Source organism: Zootoca vivipara, chromosome 3, assembly GCF_963506605.1.
Source record: "Zootoca vivipara chromosome 3, rZooViv1.1, whole genome shotgun sequence".
NCBI classification, from domain to species: Eukaryota; Metazoa; Chordata; class Lepidosauria; order Squamata; family Lacertidae; genus Zootoca; species Zootoca vivipara.
In genome coordinates this window covers 97,699,001-97,724,062 of record NC_083278.1, presented here as the reverse complement: position 1 = coordinate 97,724,062, position 25,062 = coordinate 97,699,001, and the positions used below count along the sequence as shown (strand labels likewise).

General features: G+C 44.0%; 1 protein-coding gene across 5 annotated transcripts in view; it reads right to left on the bottom strand.

Annotated features, from left to right (window-relative positions):
* Window positions 1-5,085: 5,085 nt before the first annotated feature.
* EML4 (EMAP like 4) overlaps window positions 5,086-25,062 on the bottom strand; it is a 162,683-nt gene continuing 142,706 nt past the window's right edge. For all 5 annotated transcript variants that reach the window (XM_035111226.2, XM_035111227.2, XM_035111223.2 and 2 more), the window contains 8 exons: window positions 24,928-25,059; window positions 23,876-23,943; window positions 18,794-18,882; window positions 16,102-16,199; window positions 10,621-10,708; window positions 9,359-9,457; window positions 8,779-8,909; window positions 5,086-8,028 (listed from right to left, as the gene is read on the bottom strand). In XM_035111226.2, coding sequence (XP_034967117.2) covers window positions 7,555-8,028; window positions 8,779-8,909; window positions 9,359-9,457; window positions 10,621-10,708; window positions 16,102-16,199; window positions 18,794-18,882; window positions 23,876-23,943; window positions 24,928-25,059 — 1,179 coding nt within the window. In that variant the 3' untranslated portion in view covers window positions 5,086-7,554. The remainder of the gene's footprint in view (window positions 8,029-8,778; window positions 8,910-9,358; window positions 9,458-10,620; window positions 10,709-16,101; window positions 16,200-18,793; window positions 18,883-23,875; window positions 23,944-24,927; window positions 25,060-25,062) is intronic.

The following is a 25,062-nucleotide window of genomic DNA, read 5'->3' as shown; positions in this document are numbered from 1 at the left end:
GCAATGTGGGGCTGCCCTTGAAGAGGACTCAACTTCAACTGGTCCAAAATGCATTGGCCAGATTACTGGCTGGGAAGAGCTGCATTGCTTGCCAGTTTTTCTGTGCCCTGTTCAAGGTGCTCACGTTTGTGTTTAAAGTTCTAAAGCAGGGGTGTCAAACTCAAATTCATCGGGGGCCGCATCAGCAGTTTGGTCACCCTCAAAGGGCCGGTTGTATCTGTAGGACTATGTGTCCACTCTTTATTATCATAAATTATTGTCACTGCATTCAATTATTACTGTTTTTTGTAATAATGTAAGTAATAACTAGCTCTGAAAGCAGAAACATAGTCAGAATAATGGCAAGTAGATATTCAAATGTACAATTATTGTACAATTTATTGAAAAATGATTTTTGGTAACTGCACTGGGTGGTGGAGGCTCGCTAGGGTTTCATGCAGGACCTTTGCAGAGCTACTAGTACTTGGAGATGCTGGGGTCCTTCTGCATGCAGGACAGATGTTCGGCCAGTGAGCCACCACCCTTCACCAAAGGGACTGGCTGAGGTTGGAGCTGCTCTCCTGGTTCCAGGGTTTAAGGGCCAGAAGTATAAAGCAGCATCCTATGTTTCTGAGGAGAGGGAGAGGGAGAGGGAGAGGGAGAGGGAGGGGAGGGGGGAGGGAGGAAGGAAGGAAGAAAAGAGGGAGTGGGAGGGAGAGAGGAAGGAAGGAAAGAGGGGAGAGAAAGAAGAGTAGGAAATAAGGAAGGGAATAAAGAAGGAAAGAAAAAGAAAGAGAGAGAGAAGACGGAAAGGGAGAAAGAAAGAAGGAAGGAAGCAGAGGGAAAGAAAGAATAAGAATGAGGGAGAGGAAGAAAGATGGGAAGGACGGAAGGAAGTAAGGAAGTAAGGAAGAAAGAAAGAAAGAAAAGAGGGAGCAGGAGGGAGAGAGGAAGGAAAGAGGTGAGAGAAAGAAGAGTAGGAAAGAAGGAATAAAGAAGGAAAGAAAAAGAAAGAGGGAGAGAAGACAGAGATAAAGAAGGAAGGAAGGAGAGGGAAAGAAAGAATAAGAACGAGAGAGAGGAAGAAAGAAAGGGAAGGGGGGGTCGCCGCCTTGATTCAGGGCCAGAAAAGAGCGCGAAGGGACCCCCCCCCCCCGGCCCCAGCTGTTTGTCGGCGCTTTGTCGGCGCGGCGCTTCAGCAGCAAGGTCCCGCTGCTGGGTCCTGCTGCCTGGGGCGCTTGGCGGGCCACATGACGAGGTCTGGCGGGCCGGATTTGGCCCCCGGGCCTTGTGTTTGACACCCATGTTCTAAAGGACTCAGGCCCCAAATACCTCAGCAACTGTGACTCCTTGCCTACAGACGCCCTCACGTGTTAATGTTGACAGAGGCAGCCCTCTTGAAAGCTCCACCATCTTCAGAGGTTTGCAGGATCTATGTGTGAGGGTAGCCCAGGAAAGAGATTAATCCATAGCTGCCAAGTTATCCCTTTTTAAAAGGGATTTTCCATTATGCTGAATAGGCTTCCTCGCGAGAAAAGGGAAAACTTGGCAGCTATGGATTAATCTGAGGCGGCTCCAAGAGTGTCCCTCTCCACAGAGGTGTGTCTGCCATCTTCATTATGTAGCTTTCATAGCTTCATTATGTAGCTGAAAACACACTTTTGTTTCCCTGGCATTTTATCCGAGATATATATTTTGGGACCCAACCTATTCTCGATTGTCGTACGTTTAAAATATTTTATTGCTAAAAATTGTTTAAACCTGCCCTGCCATCTCATGATGAAGGACAGCTAATACTACTATTACTAGTAGTGTGGTGTAGTGGTTAAGAGCGGTAGACTCGTAATCTGGGGAACCGGGTTCGCGTCTCCGCTCCTCCACAGGCAGCTGCTGGGTGACCTTGGGCTAGTCACACTTCTCTGAAGTCTCTCAGCCCCATTCACCTCACAGAGTGTTTGTTGTGGGGGAGGAAGGGAAAAGAGCATGTCAGCCACTTTGAGACTTCTTCAGATAGTGATAAAGCGGGATATCAAATCCAAACTCTTCTTCTTCTTCTGGATTCATGAGGTGCTATTGCAGCATCATCTCCACATTCATGTGTTATTCAAGGGGTGTGGTTTCCCCACCGAAGTCAAATTGTATGGGACTCAGCTTGTATGTTATGCCACTTCACAAACGTTGTGTCCACATGGCTCACTTTGTTTTTGGAGTTTTTCTGACCCATAAAATGATAGAAGACAAGGGATATATGTGGAAAAGCTGAAGGTAATTCCTAGGGCACCATGCTGTCTACAGACAGGCTTCTCCTGAGACCACTAACATTATTAGTCACTGATGAAAAACCTGGCGGTATTCTCCTTTTTTTGCACTTAGCGAGAGAGTAAAAGACAGAAATAGCAAATTTTCTGAAAATTTCGTTTTCTTTAGAAATTGGCATATTGAGAGTATTTAAAATACTGCTGCTGGAAACCAAGAAGAGAGTCTGCAGAAGCCGCAAAGCTGATCTTGTTCCAAACTTATCTCAGCAAGTGTTTTTGCTGCAGCCGACAGAGACTCCAAAATGGAGTGTGTGTGTGTACTGGAAATGGAGTTCTCCAACCAAGTGGAATGAAAAGCACTTCATGTTTCTTTGTTGCCGCACTCTGTAAATAAAACCCAACCGTTCTTTGTTTACAGTTTCAGAGAACTGAAGTCTGAAAGCTGAGCACTAACCAAGATCAAGTTGCTTCTCCCTTTGCAACATCTCAAACACACCCACCCACCATTTTTCTTCTGGCAATTAGGTAAAAATTCCAGCCAGGGCCGGGGTGAGACAAGGCACCACCTGAGGCGAGAGGCACAGCTGCCCTTCCTCGCTCTCTTTCACATCCCTTACATTTAAGTTTTCTTTCTGCTGCTGATGTGGCAAAAACATGCCTCCCCTTCCTCTCTGGCCTTGCTCTGAGAGAAAGAGAGTCCATCCTCATAGAGAGGCATTCTGGGGGAAGCGGCCGGGGAGAGCGCCTGCACTACCCGCAATTTTCCAAGGTGGTTAGACACTCACTTTTCAAATCGCTTAACCGTTTTTAAAAGCCCCCTTCCCTTCCCCAGAGAGAAAATGGAGGCGCGGTAAGGCAGCAGCAAAACGTTAGGCGCAAGGGAAGGGAGAGAGGTGGTGGCAGACGAGATACCCGAGTGGGGTACTAGGAAACAATAACTGCCCCACACACTGCCTGTTGCAATTATTTTGCCAAATGGCTCAGCTGGTCCTGAGTCTAGTCCAGGCATAGGCAAACTCAGCTCTCCAGATGTTTTGGGACAACTCCCATCAACCCTAGCTAACAGGACCAGTGGTTAGGGATGATGGGAATTGTAGTCTCAAAACATCTGGAGGGCCGAGTTTGCCTATGCCTGCTCTAGATCAGGCATCCCCAAACTGCGGCCCTCCAGATGTTTTGGCCTACAACTCCCATGATCCCTAGCTAACAGGACCAGTGGTTGGGGAAGATGGGAATTATAGTCCAAAACATCTGGAGGGCCAAAGTTTGGGGATGCCTGCTCTAGTTCATGCCTTGATCAACTCCCACCTTGGGTAACACAAGCTTCTTTTTCTTCTACTGTCTCACCTTTATGAGTCCCTGCTGTCATAATTATGTTAGAGCAGGCACCCACAAACTTCGGCCCTCTAGATATCTTGGACTACAATTCCCATCTTCCCCGACCACTGGTCCTGTTAGCTAGGGATCATGGGAGTTGTAGGCCAAAACATCTGGAGGGCCGCAGTTTGGGGATGCCTGTGTTAGAGCAACAGGTGGTGAAACACATTCTTCCTTAAACCCCAACACTCACTTCCTGTCTGTTCCTAAATGCAGCTCTCTTCTTGCCCCCTCCCCCCACTTTCCCACTCTTCTATCCTGATACTCCCCTGCCTATCGCAGACATTGCTCTGGTTGCGATAGAACTTAGTAAAACCTCCAAATACAGTGGCCATATACACCAGATGAAACAATTCAAGGCTATTGCCTTCCTGGTCCATTTATGAGATTCTAGAGACATATGGATGGCATTCTGCAGTGTTTGTGCGAACGAACACAGTTGAGTGGAAGGAGAGCATCAGCACCAAGGGAGGGTGCAGCTTAACAATGAACTTGGCCAGAGGACTGAAGAGAGCGCATGAGATAAAGGACCCTGGGAACCCCTTATCTGTGAGCAAATGCCTGCCTTTCCCCCATATAAAAAGTAGATTGGATCGTGGAAAGTGCTTATTCTTCAGAATGCCATAATCCGTTCTGCAGCTTTCCCATTCTTTAGTGATTAAAGCCCAAGCAAAACATCTGTCACAAATAAAAGACTGAAACAATGAAGTCTCCTCAATCTCGCTTGGAATGTGAACGAGCAAACATCAAGCAATTAAATTCTGTCTTTCATCCAGCTGTTAACTCCTCCAATGCCAAGAAGCCTTTGTTTTCAAAGCACTTTGTTGTAAAAAAAAAAAAAGCAGATGCAATCGTATCTTTAGGTACATTAAGTTATAATTGCAAGGGATGGGGCTTCCATGCTCAGAGCCTGTAAATATCCCCTTACCAAAATGCTGAGGACAAATGCCAAGAAGTGGCTATTTCCAGATGAATCTGAGATTCCACAAGCATCTGTTGGAACTACATGGACCTTGGGTCTAGTCCAAGACAGCTAAATCGCCGCTGAAGACCAGGCTGGTTGGGGCTGATGGGAACTGGAGTCCAAAAGCACCTCTCTCTGTGCAATGGTAAAATCCTTCTTTTGACCACCTAATCTGGAACCAATAATTCAAGTCCAGAGAAGCGGACATGGAGCAATGGATTCAAACTACAAGAAAGAAGATTCCACCTAAACATTAGGAAGAACTTCCTGACAGTAAGAGCTGTTCGGCAGTGGAATTTGCTACTAAGGAGTGTGGTGGAGTCTCCTTCTTTGGAGGTCTTGAAGCAGAGGCTTGACAGGCATATGTCAAGAATGCTTTGATGGTGTTTCCTGCTTGGCAGGGGGTTGGACTGGGTGGCCCTTGTGGTCTCTTCCAACTGTACGATTCTATGATTCTATGATTCTAGGTGAGCAGCCCCAAAGAGAGAAAAAAGTACCACATTATTCTGATTCTTTTATTATTTTTTTAAATCTTCAATTTTTTTTTTCTGCCATGAGACAGGAATGCATGATAGAAATGGCTCAAACATATTCACATGACACTCTTGAAATCATATTTCATTCACAATTTTCCCCTAGAACATCTACAGTTAACATAATCCCACCCATTCCCATCCATTATCACAGATTAAATTATCCATTAAACAGTAGTTGCCAGCAATCGAAAGCTGTAAGGCTTTTTTTTTGTTTTGTTTTTTTGCATAATAGAAAAACAACAACCCTCCTTTAGACTACAGCATGAGGGGAAGAAAAAAATCACGTTAACTCTCTCATTTTACATGGCAACCCCCAGGTAATAGATATTTTCAAAATGAAATGCATTGTTTCATGGTATTCATCGAGGATGAAAAAGAGTGTTATGCGTTCAATAAGCTTTGAAAAAAAAAACATTACTACATAGTACTTTTTCACCGTAAGTGTATTCCTTTTAAAGGAATCCATTACACTAGGATTGGGAAACCTGTGGCCTTTCACACATGGTTGAACTACAACTCCCATCATCTCTGGCTATTGGCCATGTTGGCTGGAGCTGATGGGAAAGTCCAAGAACCAGTTGGATCAGCCCAGGTTCTCCATCTCTGCATTACATCTTGTCTGCCTTGCCCACTGACATTATTTGGCAAAGCAGCTAATCACACACAAGAATTCTCCAACACCATTACTATTTAACAGCACAGTTTCAAAATAAAACGAACAGATAAATGGGTTGCTTGGAATCCACGCTTCTCTTCCGTTTGGAGAGAATTATTTTGAGGTTTTCCCGGAATGGATGTAAACAAAGAGGAGATATATCTATCTATATATATGTATATGCATACATACACACGTGTCCTTTGGGAGTTCACTTGAGTTCTCAATGTTACCAATGATGAATAGATACCTGATCTTGTAGTAATTACTCCTGAGAAGATACTAGAAGGGAATGACAGTTCAGATGCACTTTGGAATGGCACAATCACGTAAACGCTTGCACACTTAAGACTTAACAAACTCATCCAAAGTTTCTAAAAACAATTCTAAAAACTAAACTCTAAGATATGAGCACAATAAAAAAGAATCAAAACATAAAACAACTAGGATTATTTTTTTCCAGAAAACGTTTTTTTAAAAATGTAGGAAACGCTAGGTAATTAAGAAAAACTTAGCCAACAGGATTTTTTTGTGTATTTGTTTTTTATATACATATATATAAAAAATTGTACTTTTCCAAACGCATAATAAAATGCCATGGTATCCCATAACTGGCCAGGGTCCAGCCATCTCTGAGCTGCAAGATTTACAGCAACTGGGCAAGAGGAATAAAACAAGCACAAAAAAAACCTGTAGCACGCGGAAGAGAAAAAAAATCCAAAAATATGCAACATAATGTGACATTTACATTAGAGTAATTTAAAAAGGAGGCTGTAAAAAACCCCATTTGATTTTTTTCTGATTATGACGGTTATCCCTAGTTTTTGTAAGCAACTGATTTGTTATGTTAATCCCAAGCACCAGATTTCATAACTTAATGATATTCCTCTAACATTTAGCCTCTTCGCGAGAGAATAAGCTGTATCGTCTGAAGGCCAAGTTTAACTTGAGAATCTGAACTTGTGTCATCATGCAATCAAGTCAGTTCACATCAAGGTCACAGTAGGTGTTCTTGAGTTTCAATATATCTAGCCAAGTAGCTCCCTGGAAAAGACGTCCTACGGTGGTCAATTAGAAAAACTACGTGAAGGTGGTTGTCTTAAAAGACTGAACTTAAAATCCATCGCCGGGGAAGGAGAAGTGTTCGTTAATATGAGTTGCCTTAGAGCTAGCTAGCAGCACCCAGGTGGCTAGTAGGAATTAGTAGTGTTAGAAAATTGCATAGGTGTTAATAAAGAAGGCAGAGGGGATGATGCGCGATTGTGTTGTCCTCTTCGCTTCTTCCTCTCTTTTTAATATAAAAAAAGAAGGAAGAGCTCTCATAAAGAGCTTGCCGTTTTATTGGCTTTGCTGCAATCGGGTTGCATTATGCAGAAGGTATTACTTAGTCCTTCTGGTTGGTGTTAAAAAGTTCTTTCACTGGAGGCTTCCCTCCGCTCCACAGCATACAGCTGGAGCTAATTCCCCCTTCTCCTCTAGCCCCCGGCCATTTGCACCATGCCTCTTTCCGACAGCAATTTCAGAATTACATTTAATCTATCCTACTATCCTGACCAGCTCTTGAACGGAACTGCCAAGACAGGTCCTTACAATAGTTCCATGCATTGAAAACAGAAGTTCGGACTAAAGGTCGTCAACTGAAACCCAACAACTTGGGTTGCTCCTAGACTGGAGATGCTCCCCCTTCCCTCTCCCCTTCTTGAACCCTACTCCCTTTTACAAAAGTATGCACAATGAGGGGGATTTTCTTCTTCTTCTAAAAAGACCATCTTGAACTTGGAGCTGTTAAGACAACGGAGAGTTTTCCTGCTGGTCTTCCGTAATAGTGGATTCGCTCTGCTCCTCGCTCATTTCGTTGAATGGTTCTTCACCGTTTGGCTCTCCTGGATCCAGACTGCTCCCCTCACTTTGCTCCTCGCTCTGCTCTTCGTTGGCTTCCACAGTCTGCTCCAGATTACTCTCCGAGGACGTCGGGGAACCGTCCGTTGCATTTTCGTTGGCTGCCATTCCGTCCAACGCCTGAGCGAGGGGAACGGGGGTACTCGGCGGCTGCACAAAGCTTTCGCTGGCACTAGCGGGCACTTTGGCCGTGCCCATTTCTACCGTGATGTCGTTGTGTGGCAGAGTTACTTTCTCCACAAGTCTCCACTGGATGATACTCGTGTCTTTGCCTCCAGTTGAAATCAAGTGGCTATCGCTGTGAGTGAAGCTGACGTTAGTCACGTGGCTGCTGTGGGCGCTGTATTTATGACTTGGTGCCTGTTGGAACAAACCAGGAAATGACAGTCTGTGCTGCTTGATGAGGATCAGAAGGCCAATTGGAATAGCAGCTTCATGCCAGTATTTCAACACTGTGAATATACCCAGGAACAAAAATACGCTTTTTACAAGGCCAATCTAAGAACGTCCCAATTTAGGAGGAAAGTAGGGGTGATTCAGGGGAGATTTTCATAGTCTTGAGTTGGATGATGCTGTTAACAAGGCATCTCAAGCTGGACCCCCTAGATTCCCAACTCACTCTGTGGACTTAGGTACCCCCAAAATGCTGCATTATTTTTTTAATGCAAAATAAGGTCAACAAAGTTAATATTCTGAGCTCCGGGGGGGGGGGGGGAGGTTGAGAGGCAAGGGGGATTTTTCATTTTGAACGACAGGTCTAGACTTTAATCACACTGCATTATTTTCCCTGGGCACTCTAAATCAGTGATTTGGGGAAGCAATGTTGAAACAACCCCCCCCACTTCTCCCATGAAGCCCAATGGATCTCTTCCCCACCCCCAGCAAGAACAGCTTGCATCCCAAACAAAAACTGCGTTGGGGGGCAAAAGTCCACTTGCACCAATGACCCTGAGGGCAAGAGAATATTTTTATGAGTGGGGAGGAAAGGAGCAGGGGGAGATGGTGAACCTTTAGATGTGATAGTGGAACAAGTTTGCTACCACTCCAGTATGAGCACACACATGCTTGTACATGCACACATGCCCCTAAAAATGTGTCATCTTGACATACCTTTGCCTTGGAGCAGGGATACTGAAATAGATGGACTTTACAAAAGTCATCAGCAACTGCTATCACCTTCCTGTTGTGGGACCTGATAAGGGCATTTATGTCTGTCCCGTCTGATCCTTCAGGCCACACTCCTTCAATAGAGGAAAGCCAAGAAATTAGGGTTGTCACCTGCTTGAAGAAATCTTTGCTGATTAGTCGCATGAGTGAGCAAAGGCAGCTCTGGAGAAAGAGGCACTGGTTTTTTTAGATGATGCACAGAATGGAATCCTGCAACGGAAAGTGGCTGAAGGGTGGGGAATTTGGCCTAAATTGGTATGTGGTATGTGAAGAATAAGTCGAGCAACCTACCCCTTCCACTACTAATTGTGACCTTTCGGAAACAGCTTTTTGAAAAAGAGGGTGGGAGAGGCCATTTTCTTTACAAACACACTTTTTTGTGCAACATTGGCCTCTGTTGAAACACTGCATCCCTGCTTAAATGGTAGAGCTAAGAAAGTGTTTCAAAATTAACACTGTGCTCACTTAGCTTTCCAGAGCACCCCTGATTTAAAATGCATGAAGGGTCATATTTGCTACTCACCAAACACCTGAAATCCCAGCACACAAGTGTATGTCGTCCAATCTATATCCTTACACTCAGAACGATTCCTCATTAGTTTGCAGCCAGCTGGAATGTCCCCTTCAAAAAAATGCACAACCCTTATTGGAATCACATAAGCAGCATTTGTTTTAGCTGTTTCTGACATTAAGAGTGTTACCTTTTCTGTCTTTCTTTGAACAAGCATCCAAGTGCATTTCTAAAGCTTTAAGGGTACGAACTGAGAACTCATGGGCCTCTTAGAATCATAGAGTCATAGAGTTGGAAGAGACCACAAGGGCCATCCAGTCCAACCCCCTGCCAAGCAGGAAACACCATCAAAGCATTCTTGACATATGCCTGCCAAGCCTCTGCTTAAAGACCTCCAAAGAAGGAGACTCCACCACACTCCTTGGTAGCAAATTCCACTGCCGAACAGCTCTTACTGTCAGGAAGTTCTTCCTAATGTTTAGGTGGATGTTGCTGGAGTACGACTCCTGTCCCTGAAACCGCTGGCTATGCTAGTTAGGGGAGTTCAACAACATCTGGAAGGCCACAAGTCTCCCGCACCCGGCCTAAGGCAAGCCTGTCTTTCTCACATGGATATATAAACACTGGATTACCAGCAGGGCTATACCAAAAATTAGGAAGAGATTGCATACAAAGCTGCATGCAGCTATCAACCAAGTACCAGGGTCCCTAAGTGTTCAACTTCACCCCATTTGTGGAAACGCAGGTTAACCGAGACCCAGCAAGCTGCCACACACTGCCGGTGTCCTGCCTTTGGGCAGGCCGAAGGGCCACGAAGCACTTGGAGTGCTAAGGAAAGAATGCTAAATAAATGCCAGGTATCATTATTCCATTGCTAAAGTGAAGTTTTAAAATGCCAGCAGGTGTCTGCACCAGTAAGTGACACGGGGCTCTAATGAGGCAAGGGTGTGTGTTGTTTTCGAAGCCGAAAACCTGCTTCGTGACACATCACACACCAGCACCACTCTCCCCTATAAACTATTAAACTGATTGATGTCCCTGCAGAGATGTAAGCTATATTTGGAAGCTCTGTTAGCAAGAAGCAGCTCTGAATAATATCAGGAGGTCAGGTTACAGAAGGTCACGCCAGTATCCCCTGTCAGAAAGCGTTTTGCACCAACAGCTTGACTTGCATCAGCTCTCCCCGCCCCCCCCCACCTTCCCGCCCCACTGCTTCCCATTATGAATGTTCAGGCACTCCTGTAGGCTGGAGGTAATTACAGCTTTGTACTCACAGTATAGTATTTCATAGTCTCCCGAGTTTGACATTATATACTTATTTTCTGGGGACCAGTCAAGGTGCGTAATATAGCTGGAATGTCCCTAAAACACACACAAACACCAAAAAAAAAAAGAGGAAGAGAAAACAAGCAAGCTATCAAAATTCCGATCAGCAGAAAGAAGCATTTCCGCCTGCTTTGCTGTTTAATCCCCCTTTGAATAGTTCATAGAAACAAAATGTCACGACTGACTGTAGGAGTAATTTACCAAGTTCGATCGCTTCAGAGAACCCATTCATTTTGATGGAATGCACGTAGAAGCCCATGAACTGAACTGCTTAGGGCCTGCTGATTGCACTCCGATACAAGATACAAATGCTTAAGCTCTTCTGCCTGGTTATTATAGACAATTGGATTTTATGCGGTGTTAAAATTATCCCAAATCCTCAACAAAAGCAAGCTGATGGGATGCTAGAAGATATGCGGGAATGCAATGTAACAAAGGACTGTTTGAAGTGTGTGAAGCTAAATTTGTATCTGGCAAATGGCACCTTTCGTCTACAGCAGGTTTAGCTTTTGCTGCTTTGAAGTCTCCCCATAACCTGAGCTATAAGTAGGCTCAGACTATGGTTTAGCCATGTGCTTAGGCTGTCCTTCCTTGTCTTCCTGCATGCTCTGATTGCCCTTCTTACTTCTGACTCAGTGGACTCAAGCTATACAGCTGCAAATAAAAATGTTTTAAGTGTGTTGCAAAGTGCAATATACAAATATTACACTAGGTGGAGCAAGAAGGGAAACACAGGGCTCATCCACATTATGCCAATCCATGGTCTGGTGTTACACATCTGAGCAGCCATTACGTATCGCAGCAGCCATTTCTGCAATTACTCCAGCTGCAGTGAAAGTGGACATCGTTGCTGTGAGATCCATCTACGTATAGGCTGGTTCACACCAAGATTTCCTCATGTGATTCAAAATGCAGGAAGATCTGTCAGGTAGAGGGGGGAAATAAGCAACTGGCTTATTTGAACTAGCTTTTAAAAATGTCCTCAATTAGCTTGGAAGACATACATCAGGGTTTAAAAGCAAAAGCTCTCTCTTTCTCTCCCCTCCCCTGCTCCTTCTCCTCATCCTGAATCTTCAAGATGCTGGAAGCTAGAACTGACATTGGGCGGGGGAGAGGTGTGGGGAGAGAGTTGGGACCACCATTTACTACATCCTGCCAGACATTTGGCAGCTGTACACATTCCTAGGGGAGGCAAAGAATGGGTGGGGGGGGGCAATTGGGAAGGGGCGCTCTGAGTTGGAAAATCCCTTTGAGCCAGCAACTGCGATGGGAGAGGTCTGGGCACCACATTGCTTCAATAGTTGAAATAGCAGAGTTTTGCATTCCATTCGAAAGGGAAAAACCTCCCCTCGGCTGCTACCACAGTGAGAGACATATTACACTTCACTTCTGATCTACTGTTCACATAGTGAGAGTAATCACTACTGGCACCTTTGGCTAGTAAAACTGAGTGAGTGAACAGGGAAGCTCCCTTTCTCATCGCTAACAACAGTCTTCTTGGATACGACAAGAAGAGAGAGAGAGAGAGAGAGAGAGAGAGAGAGAGAGAGAGAGAGAGAGAGAGAGAGAGAGAGAGAGAGAGAGAGAGATGTTAGGAGTTAAGAGTTGTTAAGAGTGAAACCATCCATATAGACTCCAAACAGAATGAAGCCATTTCATCAAACACAAAATAATTAGGACTCCACAATGTAAACACTTTGCTAATACCAAGTTTCTAAAGCAACCACAGGGATATGGTGCCATCATGTTACATAGTATACATGGTTTAATTATCAGCAGACATACGCATCTATACACAAGGTAATATCTGAAGGCAGAGCAAGAGCATGGATACAATGCCATCCTTGTACACAGAATATACAAGTTTAATGCACAAAGGCCATTTCTCCTTCTGGTGCTAGAAATAGGAATTATGTACTACTGTAAGTATGGCACAGTGTTAGAGAGCCCTGACTTCCTCTCTGCCATCTGGACAACATCTGTATGGGCTGAGCTCAGGTTTGAACATGGAATGCAAAAATTTATTCCGCATAAGCACACCAGTTTTCATGCAGATATCCCAGATTGCAAGGGAGATATCACATTGAACTTCATATTTTCCAGACTCCTTTTGGTTCGAAACACAGAAAGCTTCAAACTTCTACTCCAATGCCCCCATTTTCAAGGGAAATAGCACAGTGCATTGCATTTTGCATTTCCTACTCCTGGGCGGTAGAAATGTTGAGCTGGTTGGTACCCAAACACGAGGCACACAACAGAGCCCTAAACACACAGACCAAACGTATTCTGATCAGTGTTTGGAATCATCATATTACAGAACAAACAACCAAAGCAGGGATGAGCTAAGCTGAGGCAATTTTACCATGATTCAATATTCAAAATATGCACCCAAAACAATCCCCTAGAACAAGGAAACACTCTCAGAACTAGCAAGTGAAATAATGGAAACTGAAATTCAGGGAGCTTTTTTGTTCATTTAAATAGGGAAGAACATAATGCACACCTTTTTTATGAACTGGCAGAGAAATCAAGAGGCAAGCAATTCAGAGCTTTTAATAGGAATTGGAATTGTAGTGTCGGAAATGGCTCTCCATCAGACTGTTTGGCTGAATGATTGTCCAAAGCATAGAACATGGGAAGCTGCCTTTAGGAAGTCAGACCTTTGGTCCATCTAGCTCAGCACTGCCCACACTGACTAGCAGTGGCTCTCCAAGGTTTCAGAAAGGTGTCTCTCCCAGCCCCTACCTGGAGATGCCAGGGTACCTAAATGCAAAGCATGTGTTCTGCCACTGGGCTGCAGCACTTTTCCGAGGTGCACAGATCACCCCACCCGTGACACTGTGTGGCAAAGCTTGGCCCTGATTCCATGTGTTGGAACAAAGGCCCCTGAAGAGGATTGCCTGCACAAGAGCATCTGATCCTGTGTAAGGAGTTTGGCAAAACAAGAGTATCCCGTATCTAAAGCAAGTCTGCACAACACTCAGCCAGCGAAGCTGAATATGGGCCACTGGCCAGCTACTTGATAATTTTGCTGTGTTTGCAGCCTCAGGCAGGCCACAGCACATGTGAGTGACATTAGAAGGCTCAGAGTCTGGGAGGTATGTTTTGGCTGCAACAATAACAGGGCAGAAAGGCAAGAGTGGGCAGCAGCCGTAGAGACCAGGCTGGGAAGGAATTCAAGGCAGATACTGGGGAAAGGGGTCACAGAAGGGACATGGCTTGGGAAAGTATTAGCAAGTATTTAAACGATGACAACCCTAAAGCAGGATCAGCGGTGGAGACTTTTGTATGAAAGACTGTCAAGAAATGCCAGGCGTCTGGTTGATAAATCCACCAGCATCCTTCTCTGGCTTCCTTTTTAGTCATGTGCTGGGAATCTTTGGCCCTCCAGATGTTGCCAAACTACAACTCCCGTTACCCTTGGACATTGGCCATGCATATTAGGGCTGATGGGAGCTGTAGTTCAGCAACATCTGGAGGCTGGGACCATGGAGGAAAAATAACAACCAAAGTAGTCCGGCAGGGAATGAGCACCAATTCCTGACACACACCAGCCACCCCTTCTAGTTCCCACCATGTCAAAGTGGTTGTCACCAGAGGTGCCAGTGTGACCTGCTATACCAGGCATCCCCAAACTTCGGCCCTCCAGATGTTTTGGACTACAGTTCCCATCTTCCCCGACCACTGGTCCTGTTAGCTAGGGATCATGGGAGCTGTAGGCCAAAACATCTGGAGGGCCGCAGTTTGGGGATGCCTGTGCTATACTGTTTCATGACGTTTCTTGGTGTCCTAAACAATGTCACTGTGATCTAGTGTCAGTCTACCAGTTTTGACTCTTGTTTCTCTTGGAAATAGCATCTACCTAAGTCACGACTGGACCTAATGGTCAGGGGTCCCTTTACCTTTACCTTTACCTTTAAGTACACCTAATACAAAGGTAACAAAGGATCAAAAATGACCAAAAACCAACCAAACAAGCAGGGGAAAGAAAACCTGGAATTCTGTAACAGATGCGCCTGCGATGCATCGTTTGATTGTTTTAACAACCATCGGTTCTTTTAACAAAAAATTATGTTAAATTAGAAATTCCCCACAAGGGGGCAATAGATTCTACAGATACACAATCCTCACGCGCTGGAACAAGAGGATAAATGCTGTGCGATAAAAGTCCACATCAACCATTGAAAGCAGCGTGAGTGAAAAGGTTATGAGCATTTCCTGTGTAACTTAGTGGAAGCCTACGAAGCTGCATTTTTGACAAGCTGGAGCCCTGGTCCCAGAGGATGGTCTGAAGGCACACGGTGCAGGAACCTTGCCAAAACTAAGCAGATCTGGGTCTACTTGGTGCACGGACAGGAGACGACACAGATTGGAACCATATGCATTGCGCTTCATTGCTGAAGAAAGCAATTTGGTATTCCTTACTCTGAGTAACTAAGGCTCTTCAGAATCTCAGGGGAGAGGCTGCAGCTCAGTGCTAAAGCTTTGCATGCAGGATGCTGCAGGTTCAGTCTCCTGCATGTACAGAAAGGGCCAGGCAAGACCCTGTCCAAGACCCTGGGGAGCTGCTTGCAGTCATTGCAGACAAAACTGAGCTAGATGGATCAAAGTCTTGCTCTGCCTTATAAAGCTTTCCTAGCCTTGAGTCACACTCCTTCCCTTAAAATTCACATGGCATTCCATCTTTGTAACTGGTAGTCACTGATCCAGAGTTAACTGTAATCTCTGAAACCGATGTTCATAACAGTTAATGCACTTAAAAGAGCCCAAATTGAATGGGAGGGAAGGACCTGTGCCACTGACCCCAACCACATGATTCCCGCTTTCTAACATTATCACAGCCGAATTGCTAGGCTCCTGCAGCAACATATGACGGGAAAGAGTGGATGGGAGGACCCCAATGTTTTCATTGCCTTTTAAAAACCAACACAAATCCTGAAGTTAGCGTGCTGCAATGGGTCACGTTATGGTTTTGGATGTGGGTACACAACATCAGTTCCTCATACAAACTTTGTTGACATTTACCAGGTAGTGTGAGGGCTGTTTGCTCCCTTCCTGTTGAAATTGTGTAGGGTGTGGATTGTGACACACAGAAAAGAAAACCTTTTGGCATCACAGTACCACAGTGAGGACTTATAGGAGCAGCCAGACTTAAAAAACAAAACAAAAAAAAACCCCCAAAACCAAAACAAAACGGAATTCGTCTAAGTGAGAATTTGGTTTTTTTGTGGGGGCAGAAGAAACTATTATGGGGGCCCGTGTGTTGCAGGTTAGCCATGCCTGCTCTAGAGATACATGCTACCCCACCGCAGTTTTTAAAGGCATTATTAGGGTTCCTGATCATTATGTGAAAAATTCCACACTGATTGCCATTATGTTGCATGCAAAATCCTTTTACTGTTACCAATTCATCCTGCATAGGAACTTACAGTGCACTTTCCATATCTACTGTACTTCCTTCCATTCTCTGTCACTGTGTAGAGGTAAATGAAGTTATCGTGGGATCCCACTGCAAGTAAGGTGCCATCTGCAATGAAAATCAGAAAGAAACTGTATGTTGTGATATCCACTGCCGACTGGCATACCAAACATGTTCCAGATGTGCTGAACAACTCCCTCCCTGTATAACATCATCCAGAGCTCATGTGGTGGCCTTGCTGTTGGCGATGGAGGATTGAAAACACCACATGATGCAAACAGCAGGGATGAGAAACCAGATGTTGTTGGAGACCCAAGCCCCATCATCCCCTCAAAACCGGCCACATTTGAAGAGGCTGATGGGAGTTGGAGTCTGATAACATTTTTGGAGGCTGGGTAGAAGTGGACAAATTCAGGTGGAGGCACCCAGTTTTCAGCATTCCCCGTTCCATCAACCCACATTGGTTCCCCGCCCCCACCTGCTTCCAGGAACCACAATCTGGCCATACATAGTGCAAAAAACTATGAAAGAATCAGGTTTTGCTTTTGCTTTTTAGCATTCAATAAAAAGTATGTAAGTGGTAGGCAAATGCACCAGAATCAGGACTGGCTGGCAAAGCTGAGTCGAAACATTAAAAAATTCCTTCCAGTAGCACCTTAGAGACCAACTAAGTTTGTCATAGGTATGAGCTTTCGTGTGCATGCACACTTCTTCAGATACTGAGTGTATGTCTTGTGGGAAACCAAGAGTTGTTGCAGCCCATATGTGAGTCTATCTCTCCAAAGCAGAGGTTCTTTGACCATTCCCTGCTAATTTAAGCCTGGTTAGCCAATAGAGATTTAGGCTTCCCTCTTTTTTCTTTTCTTTTTAAAAAAACCTCCTGTTATGTTGCTCAGGTGTCGTTTAAGGCTCCGTGGAAGGTTTATGCCAACTTTTGTAAGCAGCCTCAAAAAACTTTGGAAAGGTGGGATACAGATTTACTGAACATTTTTTTTTAAAAAAAAATATTCAATGCATAAAAGCTCTAAACACACAGAAAGACTATTTAGAGTAAGACTAGCATAGCTGGGTGTTCCTGCGGAATGCAGACATTTTCTCACAACACTGCATTCAGCTCAAGAAGCACCTGTGCTAACTGAGAACTCAGTACTGGATTGTGAAAATATTTGCCCACCTGAACGCCTTAATTTAAAGCACAATTACCATGCAATGGGCTTGGAACACCGGCAAAGAGTCCTCTGAAGTGTCTGCAAATGATAATGATTTCCAAGCATACACCATGAGCTGATTCACACAGCAGGAATGGAATAGCTGTCCATGTAAAGTGACAATTTGACAGGCTCGGGGGAGGGTGGGGGGAGAGAAGAGACTGTATGTTGACTGCCTCCCACAGAGAATCTCAGCCAAAATCTCACGGCGCGCAGAGCTGCATCTAATGCATCTCCTCGCAAATGTAGCCTCTATGCTTGGCACACTATGACACAGAAAAAAGTTCCTTTTCAGACGAGGAACTCCTGGTTTCCGCTACAGCATGAATGACCTCCTGTGCAGGCTACTCTCAGTCAGTGTTAGAAAGTGAGATACGGAAGCTAGGAGCTAAATGGCACTTTAAGGCTAGGTTATGGGTGCTGCAATGGAGTGTTTAGGCGTGCTTTTCTTACAACAATAATACAAAGCTGAAAATGAATGAACTGCAGCTAAAGTATTATGTTCATTTTTCACATGGTCTAGTCCTTCCCCTGCCCGCCTGCCCCCTAATATTCATAAGAGGGTCTCTTCTCCACCAGTCTTCAGAGAGTAGCTGGAAGTGGGGAGGCAGGAACAGGTCCTCCTTTCCTTCCAGCAGTGGCAGTTTCAATCTGAAATCTTAGGCGCAGTACTGAGCCCTGTCGCAAAACGTGCCTAGAACAATGGGAGTTTCGAACGCTGCTCTCAGTATTAGCAGGGCCCCACCTGAGGACGTGAATGAGCTATCCAGGATCAGGCTCGAAACAAATGGCCTGCATCGCTGGCAAATCAATGGGGCACCTGGCATGAAAGCAGCAGAGCAAAAACTTCCATCGATTCTCCTTCCCCCTAAAATATTTTGCAAAAAACAGGAAATGGCAACTAATAAGAACTGTGCTGCTTCCTGGGGGGTGGGTGGTGGGTGGGAAGCTGTCATGGATTATTGAAGCCACCCCAAGTCATTACCCAGCAATATGAAAATAGGAAAGTACATCAAATTATATCAGATACTTACAATATTAAGGGCATAAACAACTTAGCAATGCACAAAGATTATTGGACTGCTGAGGTTGACCCATTCAGCAGCTGTTTTACATGCTTGGGCCATAACTTCACAACAAATTGTCCCATTTTTGCAGGCCTGCCATGGCTCATACCTGATGGGTTATATTTTCCATCTGAATTAGCATTTTGAAATGCTTTATTTAGCCTGCTGTTCATGGAGAGAAGCTGGCAAACAACAGTGTTGATTCAGGTGCAGCCAAAAGACAAGTGAAATTCTTCATTTCTGCACCTGCTTTACCAATGATCTACTTTGTTAATGCTGGAACTTAATCTGACATGAGTGTTAAAGCCATACTAAGACCTATGTAATGTTACCTTGTTTGTTTGTTTGTTTGTTTGTTTTTAAACGAGAAATCTAAACATGTTTTTGGAAAGATGCAAACACTGAAATTCAGTGCAGTTCTGCCTACCTACTGTGTAGCGCATCACCGAAAGCTGCTCATTGCCATCTGTATGTATTGAAACCAAATCTCTTGTTTCGGCATCTAGAACAAACCACCTGTTAAGGAGAAACAGAAGGGAAACATTCTAGCAAAAGCTATGACCAATTTCTTTAAGGCTCTATGGGCTATGATCACATCCCTCTGACATTACATTCCTAGAGACACGCAATGCTGAAAAATACATTTTTTTTCCTAATATGTGTATGTGTAGTATAGTGGTACCTCGCAAGATGAATGCCCTGCAAGACGAATTTTTCACAAGACAAATGCGTCTTGCGATCTGATGGTGACTTGCAAGACGAATTCATTTTGCGAAAAATTCGTCTTGCGAATCACGGTTTCCCATAGGAATGCATTGAAATTTAATTAATGTGAACCTATGGGCAAAAAAATAAATTTCAATGCATTCCTATGGGAAACTGCGATTCGCAAGACGAATTTTTCGCAAAACGAATTGACTCACGGAACGAATTAAATTCGTCTTGCAAGGCACCACTGTACATGCATATATTTGTGTTACGTTTTTCTGAATATGGCACATTTCTACTCTTTCCAGGGAGGTTTGCCTGCCACCATCTTTGTGGTCTTTTCAACATGAAGTGAAGACCTTTCTGTTCAGTCAGGACTTTTACGTAACTTAGGCTAGGCCTCTGTTTTTGAAACCGGTTGATAACTTTGGGTGTGTGTGGAAAGTTCCATTCCATTGTATTAATGTTAATACAAGAGGTCCGGAGGACAGCAACACGAGAACAGGCCTTCTCTGCAGTGGCTTCCCATTTGTGGAATGCTCTTCCCTGAGAAGTTCACCTGACACCTTTAGGTGCCAGGCAAAAACATTCCTTTTAAACCAAGCCTTTGGTTGATTTGACTGACATCCTATGCCCTTTTAAAATGTGGGGTATTTGGGGGAGGGGGGGTTATTGGGTTGTTGTTTAATGCAAAGGGCTAATTTTGTACCATACCTACAAAAAAGGTCTGGTTTCAGAGAACCGGCACACTGTGTTATTATGATGGAATAACACAGCACTCAACTTATATCCATGTGGATGGATTTTCTCCACCTGTTGTGTGACGAAAACTGTATCCTAGTATGCTGCCGCTCATGAACAGGTTGCCAACAAGGAGACCAATTACAAGTAACCGTTAACATCCATTAATTTGCATGCACTGGGATGCACTAAATTTGCAGGCCACAAAGGTTGGACATTGTAATTGCAGTGGTCTTAAATCTGCAAGGATGCTGAATTTTTCTTGGGCGAGAGGCAGCTGGGGCCATTTTACTTAAGCTACCAGAGTGCCATCTATAAATAGTGCGCGCAAAATTAAAAACATGGACAGCAAAACAAAATTCATCTTGACATTTTAAAATCCATACCACGGGCAAGGCTACATAGTTAAGTTCTCAAGAAGAAGTCATCCCTCGTTATTTTCAAAAAGCACTCCCAAGTCTTAAAACCAGATATCTGGAAAATGGCCTATTCCAAATGGCTTGGACCCAATTTGTGGTTAAGGGACCACATGAAAGACATAAAACATGAAGCAGCTCAGCATACCACCACAGCTTGTGAATATGCTGTGTGCGAGATGGATGGAACCAGTGGGAAAAAAAATGGCTAAACTATTTTCATTGGACAACAGCAGAAACCACTTTCAATAATATCATGGGGGGCAACGCAAAAATGTGGGTTTCACCTACAGCCAATTTTGTACTGCAGCTGGATGACCGACATGTTTCAGCCTGCTGCTTTGGTGTTGAATAACATTCAAGCTTTTTTTAAAAAAATAAAAATATGCCACTGAAATTGCTGGTGTTTGCTTCTGCTATTTGTGTTAAATCCCGACAGATCTAAAGTAGGGGAGGTCTTTATCGAAAGCACACAAAAGCACCATACATGCAGCTGTCATCTACTTGGGATCTCTTATTCACTTTAAATAATGCAGCAAGTATTTAAAAAGTGAACTTAATGAAAAGAGAATCTAGCAAAGGGTTATCAGAAAGAGGAAAACTGTGTCCTTTCCTAAAATTGATTCTACAAATTGGCACAGATGATGACAACTTAATGCTACAGATTTTAAAGAAGTTTTGGTTTTTTGCGGTGTGGGGGAGCAGGGGAACAGGCCAATCCAGACACCACAGGACCTTAAGCATTAATTTTACATATCTAAGCAAGGGAAGGCAGGCATGTGCAGATCTGCACTCTTCAGTGAATGGAATGACACATCCATTATAGTTTAAGAAAATTTGTGCACGCTCATCGCTAGGTCCACGAGAAGCCACTGATATAGGAAGCATGTGTTACGTGGCTTGGTTCTGATAGTCAAGATGTGCAGGAGCTTCAGGCACCTGCACACAACTGCTTCATTCTTCACTTTACATGAGCGAACAAGCCAGGAACCAGAGTTAACCATATCTTCATGTTACGTCCCAACGGCGAATTAAAGTGAATAGTTTTGAAACAAACCAGGATTTCTGGAAGCCAACTTTTACACAATGGCTTCATATTCCAGGTTGTATAGAAGCCATTAATCTTACCGGTAGTTTCCCAGTTCAGATGTAATAGGAAGCTATAGTTAACCGTGGCATCCTGGCTTGCTTCACTGGTCATGCAAAGTATCTGCATATGGGTGCATAAAACTTGTCCGTATCTTGGCTTATTAAGCTGATATCTTGATGGTCTGAATGCAGCCAGTGCAAATATTTGCATTTTGCAGTATCGGCTCCAGAATTTTAAGAGTCTGGTTCACCACTGCACCACTCGAGTCTCAAGGAATACAGAGCAACCTGATTGGGGTGAAGCCAACTTCCTGCTTTGCCTCTGGGCACTTCAGTCAAATGCCCAAGGCAGTGTGTATGTGCAAGGGCACAAGGAGCTGCAGGGCTTGGTTATCCTGTGCAATTTGTGGTTATCTACCCGTCCCAACTGCGGGAGGCAGTGGAAGACAGGAGTGCCTGGCGTGCTATGGTCCATGGGGTCACGAAGAGTCGGACACGACTAAACGACTAAACAACAACAACAACCCGTCCCACTATTTTATATTTCTGTACTACCACCCCAAGCTTGCCATTTTACTGTCACTTTGTGCAAATAAAGATTTTGCATTCATTTCTATTGGCCCCTGTTGGTCCTTGCCAATTCACCAAAGTAAGCGAGGAAATAACTGGTGTTTCTGAAGTAACCATGCCCATTACCATAACCTCTGTCTGGTTCACTCCCGTGGACACATATGCAAGATTTAAGGGTTCACATGTGCGTTTGCACAGGCATGGGAGCACGTCCGTGATCTTTACCCCAAACACATGATTCAGTTTGTGTTTTGTTGCTCGCTAGAGAGGATATTGACTGAGTATGTTGCTCCCATCAATGCAGCATGTTGATTAGTGCCTTCCATTCACAGGCATAGCTAATGGAGGAGCATTAACATGAACCTGGCTGTTGGGCACAGATGAAGTTGCCAGGGATTCTGTGGGTGTGTTGCATTGATGTATGGAGTGCTTTCTTTTTTGCTTACACCGCTATTGTGCTCTTGATGTTACTCCTAGGATAGCACAGAGTATTAACTAGTTATATGGGTGCAATTTCTAGCATAGCTCCCACGATCTTAGCTGCCAGATAATTAATTTTAATCAAGACACTGAAAGAAGCAGCTACGTTTTCCGGTAATAAGCAAGCAGAGAGCCGAATTTGGGTGTTAAGACAAGTTCACTTGAGGCAGTATTGTTTGCAAACTATTTTTTATGAATGGTGTGTGCTGTCATGAACCTTTTAAAGAACTGGGTGGGATAGAAGGATAAGAGATTAACCCAATGAGATTAATTTAAAAAGAAAACCAGCAATCCCTTAGACCCCTGGTCAGCCCTGTTAAAACTTACAAAACTTGGGCTACATGTCTGGCACCATCCACATTCGAGACAATGTATGCCCCAAAGCTCCTGCTTTTAATGAAGACTGCTGCCCTTTCATTCACTTGATACATGCATGGAAGGTGTCTGCTTATACAGTCCACGACTCCGTGAAATGAATTTCCTGTATATGAAAATCCAGCAGTTCACATGCAAAGCTCCGTTGGAGCTTTTTATTACTACAGCTGGGTTTCGCTTTGGGGAAAATATACATTCCTCGAGGATCTCTCATTTCCAAGTGAAAACGTAGGCAGCGAGCAGATGGTAAACTAGCCCAGTAAAGTTGTAGCAGGCTGTGAAATGTTGGGCTTGGCTGCAAACTAAACATTAATACTTTTGATTGGTAGAAGAAAATGAAGGGGGGAAAAACCACTCCATAATTCTCCAAGCAATAACGAAATCACAGGTCTCTGGGAAAAAAATCTTTTGTGCTTGGCCTTGTAGAATTGATGACTCAATTGTTAAACAGTTGATGGATGTTTGGCAGTTTGAATGCAGAGCAAGCATGATAAATGCCTGGAGGGCTGAATCAGGGTAAAAAGACAACATATGTAGGTGGTGTTGTTTTTTTGCAAGGTTCATTGGCTCCCTCTTGACAAAATTTGAATGTGATTGCATTGTCACATATCACTGTGCTGATCATCACAATACAGCTCTTCCTACCCCCTCCCAAGTATGTATTCAGTTCCTCCAGCCTACAGAGAAGACAAAATTTTCTTATGTTTCAGCAAAATTGAGTATGAAAAATTGAGTTCTCCTCTTATTGGGGAGAACATCTGATCTAAGGAGTTTTCCTTATTATTCCAAAAGACGTTTGCATTTTACTACCATGAAAAAACAAAGCATGAAAATATGAATATACAAGATCTCTAGCTGGAGTAGGTCAGCTTTGTTTTGCTTGTGTAATGATAAATCCCATTGGCTTCAAATATATATACCGTAAATATATATATATGTGTTGGTTAATGTGTCACCATTATATTTTTATGTTCTGTTCCCCCCCCCCCAACCTCCCCAGAGGAGGTTACTTGCCTGATATGTAGGGAAAGGAGAAGACATTGGGGTGAAACAAACAAATCGCCAGAACAATATCCTGAGATATAATAATTGCATTTGCTTCGCTTGAGCAGAGACACAAAAGTCCTTACCTTCCCGAGTGTGTTCCTATCGCTACCACTGTTCCACTTGGATGGAAGTCAGCACAATGTCCTGGTTCCTGAAAGACACATTTTGGTCTTACGATTTAGGCTGAAACCTAGATAACATTCACACAAAAACAACATAATATGCCAAACTGCCTCACCTGGACTGAAAAAAGAGGAAAATGGAGCAAGCACCACAGTTCTAACTTATGAAGCAAGATGGTCAGTGATTGCTGCAATATTTATTTTCCTTGCAGCAAGATTTGAATTAATTAACTCTTTCCCACAAAAAATAACATTTCCGAAGAAATTAGTCACTCAGGTACCCTGATGATATGGAAAGAACTGTACTCCAACTCTCCATGATAAGAGATTCAAGAGAAGAATATAGTTTGGGGATGGGGAACCTATAGTCCTCCATCTGTTGTTGGGTATCAACCCATCAGCTCAGCCAGCGTGGTCAGGGATGGTAGCAGCTGTAGTTCAGCAACATCTAGAGGGCTAGAAATCTTAATCGTCCCCTACCTCGTGCCTAATCTTAAAGGGGACAATGCAAGAGCATCTTCACTGTCCCTGATTACTAAAGCACAGTATATGTGTGCAATGCAAGGAATATACCAAGCTTACTAGCTTCAATGACGGGGAACTGTAAGTAAATGCAAAAATGAAGAAGAAACTTAGGTTTGCATTCAACTAACCTGTACCCAGAGCAGACCCAATGAAACTAATGACATCAAGTTTGTTCTGTCCAATAGGTCTATGTCTACAATCCTGAGGTTACATGTTCAGATGACCACTAACCAGACTATATTAATGCCACCCTTTTCTATTGTTCTTAATAACATGCATGCAAAAACACTGCCAACCCCTCTCCACACCAACAAGGCCCAATGACAAAGCACATGTGCTCTACTTCTGAGCTATGCCCCCTGGCACTGCAAAGGCATTGCCATTGCTTGTTATGAGATGCAGTAGAACAGGCCGGCTCCACCCCTAAGAGGAAGCTCTACTTGAGTAGGCAAGGAAGTTGACAACTTCAGAAAAAGAAGCTCGCATACCTCCACCAACCTGGTCCATTCAAGCGTGTGGTCCGCTGAGTTCCACATACAAACTTGCCCATCTTGAGCACACGTTAAGAAGAGATCTTTAAAGGGATGTGTCGCCAGGCCCCAGAGCTCATCTGTGTGCCCCTA